Genomic DNA, 14,844 nt, shown 5'->3' on the forward strand with positions numbered 1-14,844 from the left:
TACAACCCCCATGCCCTGCCTCCCCTAAGACACCCCTCCCAGATCAACTCTCCCACCCCAGCCAGGCCTAGTAAGTCACCCCCACGTCCCACCTCCCCTAAGACACCCCTGCCAGGTCAACTCTCCCACCCCAGCCAGGCCCAGTAAGTCACCCCCACGTCCCACCTCCCCTAAGACACCCGTGCCAGATCAACTCTCCCACCCCAGCCAGGCCCAGTAAGTCACCCCCACGTCCCACCTCCCCTAAGACACCCCTGCCAGATCAACTCTCCCACCCCAGCCAGGCCCAGTGAAGAGGCCACACAGGTGGGTTGGTCAGCAGTGGTTATTGCACCATTGGCAAATAATGAAATGTGTATACATTAGCGACATCCACAGGGTCAGCAAGACAACCCACAAAAGTACCTGAACTGAGTCCGTTACATTCTTCATGGGAGGGGAACCAACAACAGAGAAAACACGCACTCACACAAACACACCACAGAATGGAAAGTAATAAATTATGGACCTCGTTCCTGCCTGGATGCTAAGGAAAGGCCCAGCTACAGAGCAGAGCCTCTCCAGCCACCTTCGCCGTCTCCTCCGTCTGGCAGTGGCCAGCCGATGCTGGGGGCCTGAGCAGGGAGTGCTCTCCCAGGGAAGAGGGGAGCTTAAATACTTGGCTTCTTATCAGAGAGAACTATATACAAGGGAAGCGGCCACACTGGCCTGAGGGAAGAGGGGCTCACGGACGGTCACTGTGGAAGGTCACTGTGAGCCCGGGGCAGTGCCAGGGCGGTCACAGCAGGGGAAGGCACAGGCTGAGTACACCAGCTCAGTCTTCCCCGGCGGCCTTTCGGAGGGCCCTGGGCAAGACTCCTGTAAGGAACCATCCCTCAGCTCCTCCCTCCCTGACTCAAGAGTCAACCTATAGAGTTCAAGGCCTGGAATTTCTCCCTCAGGTTTCTCACTCGGCCTTGCTGGCTCGGGTCCATTGGGTCCCTGGGACCCTCTTCCTTCAGCCAGTTCTCTGCAGACGCCTGCAGATCCTGGCCCTGCCCCCCCACGGCTGCTGGTGAGCTGGGTCCTGCAGCGGGGCCGGGCAGGGGCCCCTTCTCCATGACGATCACCCGCCGGTTGTTCTCCAGGGCGAGGTCTGCGGTGACGTGCAGGGCCTCCTCTCCGTCCGGCCAGCTGTCGGGCAGCCCCCCGGGAGGCTGGGGCTGGGCGGCCTCTGGGCCCACCCGGCCCCTCTTGGCCCTCAGGCTGCGGCAGCGGCCCAGCCTGCCCAACGGCAGTGGCTCCACCATGTTGGGCACCGAGCAGCTCCGGCTGACGGGCAGGCCTCGGGGCCGGCTGCCCTTGGCCTGGGCCGCCTCGTCCTGGGAGGCGTACTTGGAGCAGAGCTCACGGACATCGGGCCAGTTGAAAGTCTCAGTGTCCATGGGGCTGAGGGGGCTTCGGCTGGAGGGCCGGGACCCCGGGGAAGTGGTCCTCGAGGTGGCAGCAGGGGGACTGAAGGAGAAGCGCCGCGGCGACATCTCCCCGGCAGAGCAAGGCCTGGGCAGGCTGTGCTCCTGGACCAGCAGCTGCTCCTGGTCGAGGGACAACACCGGCCTTCTCCTGCCTGTGAGGAGAGAGAGGTGCTTGAACCGCTGGGCGGAGGGGGCGGAAGTGCAGCCACTGAACTGCCTTCACGCTCTGGGCAAGGCTGATTGGCGGGGCTTGGGGTGTGATGAGGGAAGAGAAATCTCATTTACCATGCGTAGCCCCTTTATCAAAGGGAAATAGGAAGAATAAAGAAAAGGCAGTGGACAAGGGATCAAGAGTCAAAGGAAGAAAGATGAGAGCTCCTGCTCTCCTGGAAAAGGGGAGGGAAGGGCACGGCCACATTTCCTCCAGAGGCCCTGCTCCACGGGAAGGCTGGGGGGGGGGGGCAGAGGAAGGGCTGGGGGGGCGGGGGAAGGGCTGGGGGGACAGGGGAAGGGCTGGGGAGGGCAGAGGAAGGGCTGGGGGGGACAGAGGAAGGCCTGGGGGGCAGGGGAAGGGCTGGGGGGACAGGGGAAGGGCTGGGGAGGGCAGAGGAAGGGCTGGTGGGGGCAGAGGAAGGGCTGGGGGGGGACAGAGGAAGGACTGGGGGGGGACAGAGGAAGGCCTGGGGGGGGGACAGAGGAAGGGCTGGGGAGGACAGAGGAAGGGCTGGGTGGGACAGAGGAAGGGCTGGGGGGGACAGAGGAAGGCCTGGGGGGGGACAGAGGAAGGGCTGGGGGGGACAGAGGAAGGCCTGGGGGGGGGACAGAGGAAGGGCTGGGGGGGACAGAGGAAGGCCTGGGGGGGACAGAGGAAGGGCTGGGGGAGGACAGAGGAAGGCCTGGGGGGGGGACAGAGGAAGGGCTGGGGAGGACAGAGGAAGGGCTGGGGGGGACAGAGGAAGGGCTGGGGGAGGACAGAGGAAGGGCTGGGGGGGACAGAGGAAGGGCTGGGGGGCAGGGGAAGGGCTGGGTGGGGGACAGGGGAAGGGCTGGGGGGGCAGGGGAAGGGCTGGGGGAGGATAGAGGAAGGGCTGGGGGGACAGAGGAAGGGCTGGGGGGGACAGAGGAAGGCCTGGGGGGGACAGAGGAAGGGCTGGGGAGGGCAGTGGGAGGGTTGGGGGAGGGCAGAGGGAGGGCTGGGGAAGGCAGTGGAAGGGCTGGGGGAGGGCAGTGGAAGGGCTGGGGGAGGGCAGAGGAAGGGCTGGGGAGGGCAGTGGAAGGACTTGGGGGGGCAGTGGAAGGGCTGGGAGGACAGTGGAAGGACTAGGGGGGGCAGTGGAAGGGCTGGGGAGGGCAGAGGAAGGGCTGGGGGGGACAGAGGAAGGGCTCGGGGGGACAGAGGAAGGGCTGGGGAGGGCAGAGGAAGGACTGGGGGGGGACAGAGGAAGGGCTGGGGAGGGCAGAGGAAGGGCTGGGGGGGACAGAGGAAGGGCTGGGGAGGGCAGGGGAAGGGCTGGGGAGGACAGTGGAAGGGCTGGGGAGGGCAGTGGAAGGGCTGGGGGAGGACAGTGGAAGGGCTGGGGGAGGGCAGTGGAAGGGCTGGGGGGGACAGAGGAAGGGCTGGGGGAGGGCAGTGGAAGGGCTGGGGGAGGGCAGAGGAAGGGCTGGGGGGGACAGAGGAAGGGCTGGGGGAGGGCAGTGGAAGGGCTGGGGGAGGACAGTGGAAGGGCTGCGGAGGGCAGTGGAAGGGTTGGGGGAGGGCAGAGGAAGGGCTGTGGGGGACAGAGGAAGGGCTGGGGGAGGGCAGTGGAAGGGCTGGGGGAGGGCAGAGGAAGGGCTTGGGGGGGACAGAGGAAGGGCTGGGGGAGGGCAGTGGTAGGGCTGGGGGAGGGCAGTGGAAGGGCTGGGGGAGGGCAGAGGAAGGGCTGGGGAGGGCAGTGGAAGGACTGGGGGAGGACAGTGGAAGGGCTGGGGGAGGACAGTGGAAGGGCTGGGGGAGGGCAGGGGAAGGGCTGTGGGGACAGAGGAAGGGCTAGGGGGGGACAGAGGAAGGGCTGGGGAGGGCAGTGGAAGGGCTGGGGGAGGGCAGAGGGAGGGCAGAGGAAGGGCTGGGGAGGGCAGTGGAAGGGCTGGGGAGGGCAGTGGAAGGGCTGGGGAGGGCAGAGGAAGGGCTGGGGAGGGCAGAGGAAGGGCTGGGGGGACAGAGAAAGGGCTGGGGGAGGGCAGAGGAAAGGCTGGGGAGGGCAGAGGAAGGGCTTGGGAGGGACAGAGGAAGGGCTCCACCATGGTAGCACGCAGGCCTCGGGACATTAGACCAGGTGCCAGGGCTCCCCCTGGCCCTTGGTGTGAGGTCCAGCCCTCTCTTTGGTAGAGGTCCTTTAGGGGTCACTTTCCCCCCAAAGCCAAGTGGCTCCTAAAATGCTCTTCTGCCCCACACTTGTAGGAGGGGCCCACCTCCAACCCCCTCATACCTTTGCCACCCGATGGCCTTCCAGCCTCCTCCTGCAGGTGGGGAATGGTGGGTGCTGCGTCTTCCCACGGCAGTGGTGGCCTGGCTGTCCCCACTTTGCTCTTAATGCGGAGGCTGTACTGGCGGGCCAGCTGGTAGACCTTGTTCTTGACCCTCTCGCTCATGTGGCTGCCCATCATGTGGGAGAGCTGCACTATGCAGGGGTGCAGCGGGGCCGCCAGCTCTCCCTGGGAGCCACTGCTCAGCTCCTTCACCAGCTCCTTCAACTCCCGGGCCAGGTGGGCCGGGCTGCGCTGCCCGGTGGGGGAGGCGCTCTCCGGGGAGGCAGTGACCGACTCTTCGGTGATGGCTCCCAGCTCGTGCTCCTCCAGGATGAAGAGCGGCTCGTGCAGGTCAAAGCCATTGGCCTGGCCTTGGCCCGGCCCCTTCTGAGGACTCCCCCCAGAAGACTCCATCCCCTCCCAGATCTTCACAATTTCCGAAGACGGGCGGAACTCAGTGTCTGTGATAGGAGCTGGGTCCCCAGCACCTGCACCCACCTGGCCTGGTCCTGGGAGGTCAAACAGGACCCAGGAAGCCGGCCTGGAGCCCGCCTGTCTCTTGTGCCCCAATGGGGCCATTGGCTCCGGGTCCTGCTTGGGAAGGTTGTTGAACCTTGAGACCGAGTTTCTCACCAGGCCTTTGGGGATGTAAGAGAGGCTCTCCCGGCGCCGGACGCTAAAGCCCGCGTCATGGTGCTCTGCGTTCTCGTAGTAGCTCTTGATTTTGTCCAGCAGCAGCCGGTCCCGGGTGGAGAGCATGGATTCCTTCTTCTTGCAGGAGGACCTGTCGGTCTCCACTGAGCAGCCTGGGCCTGAGGGCTCCGTCCCATTGACAGAAGGGCCACTCTCTGTGGCCACCCCTACACTGAGGTCCACTTCGGGGGGGAGCTGAGCGCTGAGGGTGTCTGTGGTGCTGCCACAGCGGGCCACGCCCTTCTCGCTGCCCTCCAGGCTGAGCACACTGCTGCTCCGGCTGGTCAGCCTCGGGGTCGTGAAGCCAGCGGACTTGCCGTCCTCCAGGGCCAGGCTGCTCCGCCGGGAGAAGCTGCTGACGAACCGCTCGGCAATGACACTGGCCTGGTCCAGCACCGAGGGCGGCAGGAGGCTCTCGGGCTCCTGGGCAGCCCCCGTTTCCTCCTCCTCCTCTTCCTCCTCCTCCTCCTCTTCTTCTACCTCCTCCTCCTCCTCCTCCTCCTCCTCTTCTTCCTCCTCACTGCTCAAGGCCTTCACGTCCTTGGTGCTCTCGGCCACTACGAAGTCCACCACATCACTCGGGTGGCCCAGCCCCAGCGGCTCCTGATGGGCATCAAGCTGTGTCTCCCGGACTTCCGGAGACTCTGTGTCTGAGGGCATCTCCTCAGCGCTGGGACCCTCCTCGGCAGCAAACACCTCCTGCTCTGCCCCAGGCTCAGGGTCCAGCTCAACCTGGGACAGCACAGAGAGCTCACATGAGACACGGGGATGAAGGGATAGTGCGACCTGCTCAAAGCCTAGTGACAGGGCTGCGGGTTTAGGACTGTAGGGGCAACGTGGGGCACGTGGGGCTGTCCCTTAGTGACCCTGTAGCTGGGGTGCTGGGCCCATGTCCTCAAAGCCAAGGAAAAGTCTAGGAGTGCAGACGGGGAAAGCGGTGAGCCTCTGTGCACAGCCTGTCTGGGAGCAGCCTGACCGATGGAGCCAGCACGCGCTGTCCAATGAAGCAGCTCCCTGAGCCCTGGAGCTCCCCACACAGAGTTGTTCTGGCTGCAAACCCAGGCCTGAGCAACACGAGAGGCCACTCCTACTTCCCTGAGGGGCCAGGGCCTCTCGTGCAGCTCAGGGTCCAGCAGGCAACAGGACCACATGCTGGAATCCTGCCAGAGGGCAAGACGGGAATGTGGCTCCTGTGGATGACTCTACATATGCCCAGCAGATGGGAAAGGAAGGAAGCAAATTTGATAAACCTTGTAGGTCACTGGAACCACAAAACTGGCTAGAACAGGCAGCTTTCCAGTGAGTCTGTAGGGAGAAGTTAAGAGCAAACACTGTATAGTCTGAGGAATTGATCCAGTCCACAATCTGCAGAGCAGAGCCTGAGACCTAGGCCTGCACTGTCCAACGAGAGGAGCCACCAGCCCCACGTGCCTTCAAGCACCTGCAATGTGGCCAATCCAAACTGAAAACAACTATAAAGGTAAAATACACCCCAGACTGCCAAAACTTCATACAAAGAAAACATAAAGCATCTCAATAGCTTTTTATAGTGATTACATATTGAAATGATCAATAGTTTGGACATGCTGGATTAAATGATTTTTGTAAAATGATTTTAGAAAAAGAAGAAGAGGGAGAGAGAGGAAGAGTGGGAGGGGGAGAGAAGGAGGGAGACAGGGGGAGAGGGAGAAACACAATTGAGCTACCCAGCCAGGGCAGTTAAATGACTTTTTAATGTGATTACTAGACCATTTAAAATTACACATGTGGCCCTAGCCAGTGTGGCTCAGTTGGTTGAGCATTGTCCTATGCACCAAAAAGTTGCCAGTTCAATTCCCAATCTGGGCACATGCCCGGGTTACGGGTCCAGTCCCTGGTCAGGGTCTGTAAGGGAGGCAGCCAACTGATGTTTCTTTCTCTTTCTCTTTCTCTCTCTCTCTCTCTCTCTCTCTCTCTCTCTCTCTCTCTCTCTCCCCCCCCCCCCTCGCTATAATATCAATAAAAACATATTTTTAAAAAATAATAAAATGGCATGTGTGGCTAGCATCATATTATCATTGGATAGGACCACTCTAGGCTCTCATCCAGTGTCATCCAGGTGAGGCCCACCCCGGGGTCTAGGCCTCATGAACCAATTTTTATAACTTAGGGGAAGCAAAGGACCCCATTCTAGACAACCCCCAGATGGCATGGGGTGGCGGGAAAAAGAGCATGGGCTTCTGAGTCACAGACCCCCGTCTGGTCTCAGCGCGGCCCCTCCATGCCAGGCACATCACCCAACCCTTCTTAGCTGTCGCAGGGGATAGACAGAGGAAATAAACATCCGACATGTAGGAGGTACCGAGTGGACATCAATGTGCTAACCTGTCGCCCAGGTGGGCATAGGTATGATTTAAATGTCTGGGGCCCTGGCAGGGGTGGGGCTGTATACCCTACACATGGAGGCCTGGCCAAGGGGATCCAAAATCTGGTCACTTCTGCTGACTGTGCCCCTGGGCAAGGAACCACATCTGCCCGAAGGCACGGGCACCTTTTCTGATTCATGGAAAGGGGCAGTCTGCTCACCAAGCCAGGCACCCATAGACCAGACAGGCTTCCTGAAGGGGCGCGAGTCCTGTCCCCATGGGCCCTATGGGAGAGCTCATGCCTGAAAGCCCTGCCTGCAGACCCGGAGGTCAGGTCTGGCTCCAGACACCTCTGCACTATCCCCCCTCCCACCCACCTGCCGGCCACTCACCTCAGGAAGGGAAGAAATGGACTCGAAGCTCATGCGCTTCTCAGCACAGGTGGGAGACCGGCCGCTGGGCCGCCTGCAGCTCTTGGGGCCTTCAGACTCCCTACGCCCCTTCCCCTGCAGCAAGAGGGCAGTCGTCAGGTCCCGGGACAACTGGGAGCCGGTCCCTTCCACATCCCAACTCGGCAGCACCTTTTGAGCCTAGGGGGCTGGGCTTTGCTGAGAGCCAGCCCTGGACCAGAGCCACTCCCGAGTCAACGTGAACTGGTCCCTGCCAGGCATGAGGCCTCAGAAAAGCCCAACCCTCCTACCCTTCCAGCCCTGCTGTGTGCTGCATCCTCCCCTTCCCCACCCCCACCCCGTTAGTCATGCGCGTTGGGTGGTATGCTAGTCCGCGCCCAGGCCTGGAACAGTGCATGCCAGGGGCTCACCAGGGCGTGATGGTGAGTGAGGGGTTAAGAAGTGCTGATGGCAGAAGTGAAGGAACAAGGACAGAGGGGTGGAGAGGGCAGGGGAGAGGACTCTAGGATGGGCATGGGCTTGCACATGCCAGGGAACATGCAAGGAGGAGGGGAGATCAAAGAGACACCTCACCATAGCACCCCGGGAGAAAAGTAAAGCGTTGGCCCGATAGTGCCAGCAGTGGAGGGCGGCCAGCAGGGAGCTGGCAAAGTCGGCTACCTGCTCCGCCACTGCCAGGCTCTCCTCCTCCTCCTCCTCCTCCTCTTCCTCTGAGCCTGGGGGCTCTGGCCCAGACCCCTTCTTGCTGCCTTCATGCCCTGCCAGGTCCTCCAGAGTGACCTGAAACGCCTGCTCCTCCTCCTCGTCCTCCTCCACCACTTCCTCCTCCTCCTCCTCCTCCTGCTCCTGCTCCTCCCGGGCAGCCCCTTCAGGCTCCGGCTGCAGGCCCCGAGTACGGGAGGGCTGCCCACAGTCCAGGAGAGCGCCAGCGCTGCCCGCATGCTGTTCAGAGCAAAGACCCCTCGTGACCAGCCCTGGGCAACACCCCTCCTCCTGCCACTGGCTGGGGGTGAGGAGGCTTCATACATAAATCCACACCTAGATACCAACCACTGGTCTCCAATGGAGCCCAGAGAGGACCAGAGGGGGAGAGGGGGAGAGGAGGTGGGCTGAGGTAAAGAGATTGGGGGGGCGGGGGGGGCAGGTTTCTCATGGTAGGAAGCTGGGACCTGGGAAAGCTAGGAATGGGTCCTGGTTAGGAACTCAAGACCCAGAGAGCCTGCCTGCCTGAGAGAGAGGAAAGAATGAGAGAGGGTCCAGGCTGGGCTGGCCACCACCAGGGTATCTTTCCAGGAAAGGGTACAGAAGGGTCCCTGGGGCACGGGCCACGGCTCATTCATCTCTGTGACCCTCATGACAGAGCCTGCTGCATAGGAGGTGCTTGGTAGGTATTCCTGAAGGGGCGCGAGTCAAATGAATGGAGACGATGAGAGCTGAAGGGGCCAGGGGCCGACCTGGGCAGTCCCACCCCTCTCGACCCAGCCAGCCGCTCTGCCCACAGCCTTACCTTCATTCCTGCTGCTCTGGCCGCTCTGGTTGCTGCCACCACCACAGAGTCCCAGCACATGGCGAGGGGAGGGAGGGGGATGGGTGGACAGGAGAAAGAGCCTCTTTATAGAGCCAGAGGCCGAGCAGACCTCTCTGGGGCACCTATTCCCAAAACCCTCACCTTCCAAAGGAATGATGGACGGAACGGAGCGGGGGTGGGGTGGGGGTGCAGAGCAGTGCAGGTCTGTGAGTGTCACTTGCTCCTGCTGTTACCCGAGGACAGTGAAAGGAATGGGGGGCGGGGGGCTCAACCCCCCTTCATAGAGGGCAACAGGCAAAAGGCTCACTTCCAGGGAGGAATAGAGACAGAGTCCCCTCTAAACTGTCCTCAACACCCCCACCCAGATGGTTGCCTACGTCACCTTCCTGCCCCCACCCTGCAGCTCACCTGAATGGCTACTCACCCCTCACACTCACCTTTCTCGCTGAGCTGCCTGAGCAGGTGTTTGGTTGGCTCTGCAGAGGAAAGCCAATGGGCAGTCAGCGCAGCCTGGAAACAGCGGTGCCTGCCCGGCTCCCAAGCCACAGCGCCACCAGCCCATCACCAGCTCAAAGTCCACTCGGGCTTGCTCCCAACCCCCAGCCCTAGGGCCTAAAGGAGGTGGCCCTCACACTGTCCCTTAGGGAGGCAGGGCCGCTCCCATCAGCCCTGGGACCTCTGCTATGACCGCCAGCCCCCAAGAGCAGCACGGCCCCAATCCCCTGAATGAGCACCGCTTCCCCAAGGAGCCACAGCCCCACACCGCCCCTTCGAGGCACCTCTCTAGCCATATCTCTGGAGGCCCAGGGCTGCACGCAAGCCCCACCTTCCCCGCAATGAGCACGCCAGCACCTTAGCTGCAGCCCAGGCCAAGCCCTCTCCTAGCACCCACTGGAAAGCAGAGGTCGCACCCGACTTTCTACGGCCCATAAGGCCTGGCATCGTGAAGCCTCGCTGCTGGCTGGGGAGTGTTGCCAGGCTGTGCAGGGGCTGACCGGGCTCTGGGGACAGGATACAAAACACATGCATTAGGCTGGTGCGTCACCACCTTGTACTCCAGCCTTTCTGGGGATAGACCTGAGACAGGCAGGCACAAGGGACCTCCCTAGGGAGCCTGGGCCGGAGCCCGCACTGCCCTTGCCCAGCTGGCATTGCATGAGAGGCCCACAATAAACTTGCCACCAGAGGAAAGTCTACCGAGATGTGTGTGTGCAGGTGCACACACATTCTGCACAATACCAGTCAACGTCCAGTGGTTTTCATCAAACACTCAACCTTTTCATGTTAGAGCTTATAACCGAGAATATTTAGTAAGTGACCAACAAGGGCAGTGGCACCTTACTTATCCATCAGCGTTATTTACCTGCCCACCTCAGCTTCCTGGAAGTAGGAAGCAGAAAGGGCCCAGCGGCAGGCGGAGCAGCTGGCCGAAAGCAGGCCCTCCCGCCCTCCCTGCTCAGCTACTGCCTGGCCTGCTTCACACACTCCTCTCAAGTTCAATAGACTGATTTCTAACAGACTGAAGGGGGAGAAGGAATACTGTAGGCAAGCACACTACAACAGATTAGAGCAAACACTTTGTTAGTGTAAAGATGGACACAACAGAGGCTGTCTCTATGGCAATCACGGCCTCTTCCCCGCCTCCCGCGGGAGAAGTTCAACTCTGGCGAGCATCCTCTATGTTAAAGGCTCCCAAGTATGGAGCATGTTTTTAGAAAGATGTCTCTTTCATAATGGTGAAAGCTGAAGCCCAAAAACCAGCACACAAACAATACCCAGCTCTTTTCGAGTTTCCAAGGAAAACTCTCAGCCACGTGGAAACTAAGGCTCTACAATGGCTCATTTCCCGCTGCCCTGACAGCTGCAATGTGCAGGCGACAGGTAGACTTACTACGGCCACCACCACGGTCACTCACCGAACACGTCCATGTGCCAGAGCTTCCAATGCAAAGCTGTGGCAGGTTACGGGGGAGTGCTAGAGCGACGGGAAGAGGATGATAGAGGGAAGGTGAGGAAACAGAGAGGGCCAGAGACTGACGAAGTTAACAGCGCCAATGTGGGTCTTTCAACACATGGACACATGGCACCATCAAATTCTGCAGCCACGACAGGTTTGCCTAGGGTTCAAGGTCCACTGGGAGCAATACCAAACAAAATGAAACCACAACAGCTTCCCGAGATCACGCGGTTCACGCACCAATCCACAGTTATTCAAGGGACTCGTGGGCCACGGCTAATCAAAGCCCAATGCCCTGTGGAGATCCAAGCCAGGACACTGCTCCCAGTCACACCCGCGTCTCTCTCTCCAGGGGTCTCTCACCACGCGAATACGTTTGGCAGTACCGACAGAAGCCGATCCCCTCGGCCTCAAACGGAAGGGCGAGTGGAAACTGATGTGGAAAACACCGGGAGAGCTAAGGATACAAGCAAGGTCTTCTCCTTCTCAATAGACGATTCACTCCAGAAACTCCAAGTACACAGCAGCGAGCCCCGTCATGGAAAACCCGGGAGAGGAAAACGGAACTTTCCCCTGAGACCCAAAGCAAATATTTCCCGTCTGGATTTGATGCCACTTAAAGTCGGACTTGTTTTCCCCACGCCCTGCCTCTGCTCTTCCGCAGCTGGGCTGGGGCCCATCCGTGATGCCGCGCGTTACTCCTGGCCGACTCCCAGGAGTGGTGAAGGGGAGGTTTCCATGGCAGGGGAGCTAAGAAGGCTGCCAAGGCCTGGGTGAACAGCATGCCTAGGACCTTGGAAAGGTGGGCTGCCCAAAGGTGCCGGGGGAGGGCAGCACAGGGAGAGGATGCTCCACCCACCTCCCCCCGTGCCCTTCCCAGGCTTTCTGGAGGTGAGAGCCAGCCCCAAATGCTGCTGCAGACGGTCCCATGAAGATGCCTCTGCCCACACAAACCTCCCCTTACCAGACTGCCGGCGGCCCTGGCGCACGTGGGTGGACACCTCATCCTGGGAGGACCAGGCCTTCTTCAGACGCTCTGGGCTGTAGCGGTACCGGTTGGGATCTGCACCCGGAAGAGACAATCAGGCCTCTGAGACACTATCAGCCTTGGCCTAGTCTCTGACCGCACCCGACCACCCTCTGCTGCCACCCCACTCCAGGGGCCAGAAGCCTCCAGAGCTCCCCCGCTCGCATCTTCCATCCACTTCCACCCAGGGCATCGGCACGGAGTCCGCCCGTCAGCGGTGCCGTGTGCCTCGGCGCACAGGAGACCCTGGGCTCTGACGAAAGGAGCCGCCGGTCCTCCCTGCTCCCTGGAATCTCAGAGTCGGGCCAAGCTTCCCCGGGACGCAGCCTGACCGAGGAAGGAGTGCCATTAGGGACAGAGCAGCAGAAAGGGTCACTCACAATAGGAATCCATTTCCAAGATTGCTTCCTTGGCCTGGAGAGGAGAAACCCACCTGGTTATGACCCTACCACGTGCCGTGCATCCCCTGACGCACACCCCCCCCCAACTTGGTGAGCGAGGACCCCCCACAGTGCTCTGTGAGGCCCCGGGAATCCGCTGAACTGACCCCCGCTGTTCAGTGGAGCCAGTGTCCAGAGGGTAGGCCCTTATGAACCCACAGCTGGCTCTGAAGGACATGCGCTCCCCGCACCCCCTCAGGAGCTGGGGGTGGGCGCCCCAGGAGCACACCTTCTGAGGGATGGTGGTGTGATGGTTCTCCAGGATGAGCCTCTTAATGTGGTGAGTCCAGTTCCGCTTCTCCTGCACGGTTTTGGCCTGGGAGGAGGCAAGAGAGGGAGCCAGGGGTCATCACGGGCCCAAAGGCACATGACGTGGGCGTGCTCCAGCCGAGCAGCGCGGAGGTGGAAAGAGGACCTCTGCTCGGGCCTGAGAGATGCCCACAATGACCCCTGCAGCTAAGAGAGCGGAGGAGTCAGGCCCGCCCCCAGCCCGCCCCCAGCCCACCCCCCGGCCCACCCCTCACCTGGATGCTGTACTGCTGCTTGCTGTGCTTGTAGTGGGTGACGGTGAAGCACAGGGAGTCTCTGGTGCTTTCGATCAGCATCAGGGAGGAGCACTGGGGAGGAGGGGGAGGGCAGTCAAGGACGAGGAAGAGGAAAGGGGAGCTGACCTGGGGCCCCCATCCCTCGAGATCTGCGGGGGAGGGAGGTAATCACAGAAGGATGGAGCTGCGTCCACACTGACTCGGGGCCGATGAAGAGCGTGAAGACAGTGAGGAGGAAAGGGGACAGAGGGGATGGTGGCAGCCTGGTTACCGGGATGTGACCCTTGTAGACAAAGTGGTCGCCCCGCTTCTTGGTGATGAGAAGCGCTTTGTCGAAGAGGAAGAAGGTCTTCTCGTTCCGCACGCGGTGCAGGCGGAATGTGCCCTCCAGGACCAGCTCCCCGTAGATGGTCAGGTCGGGCCCCTTCCAGTTGATGAGCAGCGACTGAATCTCCTGCAGCCCAGAAGCCCCCACCCCAAGGGTCAGGCTTCTCATGACCGTCCTGGGGACCCCATGGGACTCCAAGAAGCTCCTGAAAACCCAACCAGCTCCTGGGTCCCGTAGAGCAGTGGTCGGCAAACTCATTAGTCAACAGAGCGGCAAACCGTGGCTCGCGAGCCGCAGTTTGCTGACCACTGCCCTAGAGGAACCTGCCCCACACGGACACCACCCCTCAGCTCACCCCAGCAAGGCGGCGCCACGCCCCCCCACCCCGACCACCCTTGCATGTTCCTGCAGTCACCAGCCCGGAGCACCTGGAGCCGGACCGCGTGCTCATGCCTCCTCTTCATATCGTTGATGTACCAGGCCACACAGGTCATGGTGTCAATGGCGTCCTCCACCACCTCGAAGCCGTCCTCTTCTTCATCAAAATGTTTGGCAATTTCCTGCATGGGACACAGGGGCTTAGGCAGCCCACAGACTCAAAGGTCCTGCCCCTCCCCCAGCCGCCCCGCACTCAGGGCCCTGGGTTACCTGGAGCAGCAGGTGGTACTTGAGGATGCGCTGGACTGGCTTCAGCAGGTAGGAGCCCAAGGGCAGCGAGTGCTGCAGCAGCGCCTGCCGGTCCCGGAAGAACTTGGCTTGCTGCTTGTCCCGCATGCACTCCGTCAGGGCGGCCACTGAGCTGGAGTGGGGAAGGGGCGGTCACCACCTGGGAAGGCCTGGATGGGAGGTGGGGTGCCCCAGACTCGCCAAATGGGTCAGCCACCCCTCTCCACCCCACTGACTTACTTGGGGTAGTTGTTGCAATACTGGGTGTAGATATCAAACTCTTGACTCTATGGAGAAACCAAAAAGAGTGACTTCAGGGAAACTCCCTTTGGACTGTAAACCCAGGTGTGCCCAAGACATGCCCCTGGCCCCAGAGCAACTCTGCAGACCCATCTTTGTACCCATCTGCCTGGGACATGCCATCCATCAGCAACCCTTGGCTCCACCCAAGAACACCCTCCCCATTCCGGACAGGACACCTGGCACTTCCCCTGGAGAGGGGCACCCAAGAAGGTGGGAGTCCCTGTCCCACTGAGCCCCCAGCAGAAGAAGACAAGAGGCAAGCACCCAGCCCTTCTTACCCTTTCCACAAAGCAGCTGGCCACAGCCACGGGGTCGCTATTGCAGTTGTCCAGGTCTCTGAGTAGCTGGCTGGGTGGGGGAGAGTGGTCATCAGACCCCGGACCACTCGTAGCCTCCACATCCACCAACACACCATGCCCCTCCCCAACCTCCTGCCCAGACACATAGCCAGCCCGGAGCCATGCCGGAGTCAGGGCTTCCACCCTCAAAGTGAACCCTGCCTGGGACAGCAACCAAGAAAGCATCCAGCAACACTGCAAAGATGGGGAGCAAGGGACACCCACATGCTCAGCAAGAGGAAGAAGGGACAACAGTACCCACCTCGGGAGAGGACACGGCTCCTCTGCAGGCAGGAGGAGTC

At 61.2% G+C, this 14,844-nt stretch overlaps 1 protein-coding gene across 3 annotated transcripts in view; it reads right to left on the minus strand.

Moving 5' to 3' along the window:
* Positions 1-308: 308 nt before the first annotated feature.
* The window catches only part of PLEKHG3 (pleckstrin homology and RhoGEF domain containing G3), a 42,301-nt gene continuing 27,765 nt past the window's right edge, over positions 309-14,844 (minus strand). For 2 of the 3 annotated variants that reach the window (XM_080642601.1, XM_080642602.1), the window contains exons 4-18: positions 14,483-14,552; positions 14,142-14,188; positions 13,884-14,034; positions 13,664-13,795; positions 13,179-13,361; positions 12,887-12,979; positions 12,592-12,678; positions 12,303-12,336; positions 11,860-11,958; positions 9,376-9,414; positions 8,918-8,949; positions 7,984-8,352; positions 7,393-7,506; positions 3,923-5,387; positions 309-1,606 (exon numbers count right to left, since the gene is read on the minus strand). In XM_080642601.1, coding sequence (XP_080498727.1) covers positions 903-1,606; positions 3,923-5,387; positions 7,393-7,506; positions 7,984-8,352; positions 8,918-8,949; positions 9,376-9,414; positions 11,860-11,958; positions 12,303-12,336; positions 12,592-12,678; positions 12,887-12,979; positions 13,179-13,361; positions 13,664-13,795; positions 13,884-14,034; positions 14,142-14,188; positions 14,483-14,552 — 3,619 coding nt within the window. In that variant the 3' untranslated portion in view covers positions 309-902. The remainder of the gene's footprint in view (positions 1,607-3,922; positions 5,388-7,392; positions 7,507-7,983; positions 8,353-8,917; positions 8,950-9,375; positions 9,415-11,859; positions 11,959-12,302; positions 12,337-12,591; positions 12,679-12,886; positions 12,980-13,178; positions 13,362-13,663; positions 13,796-13,883; positions 14,035-14,141; positions 14,189-14,482; positions 14,553-14,844) is intronic. The other variant, XM_080642603.1, reaches the window with a different exon arrangement.

This window comes from Plecotus auritus (assembly GCF_963455305.1).
Source record: "Plecotus auritus genome assembly, chromosome: 1".
Lineage (NCBI taxonomy): Eukaryota > Metazoa > Chordata > Mammalia > Chiroptera > Vespertilionidae > Plecotus > Plecotus auritus.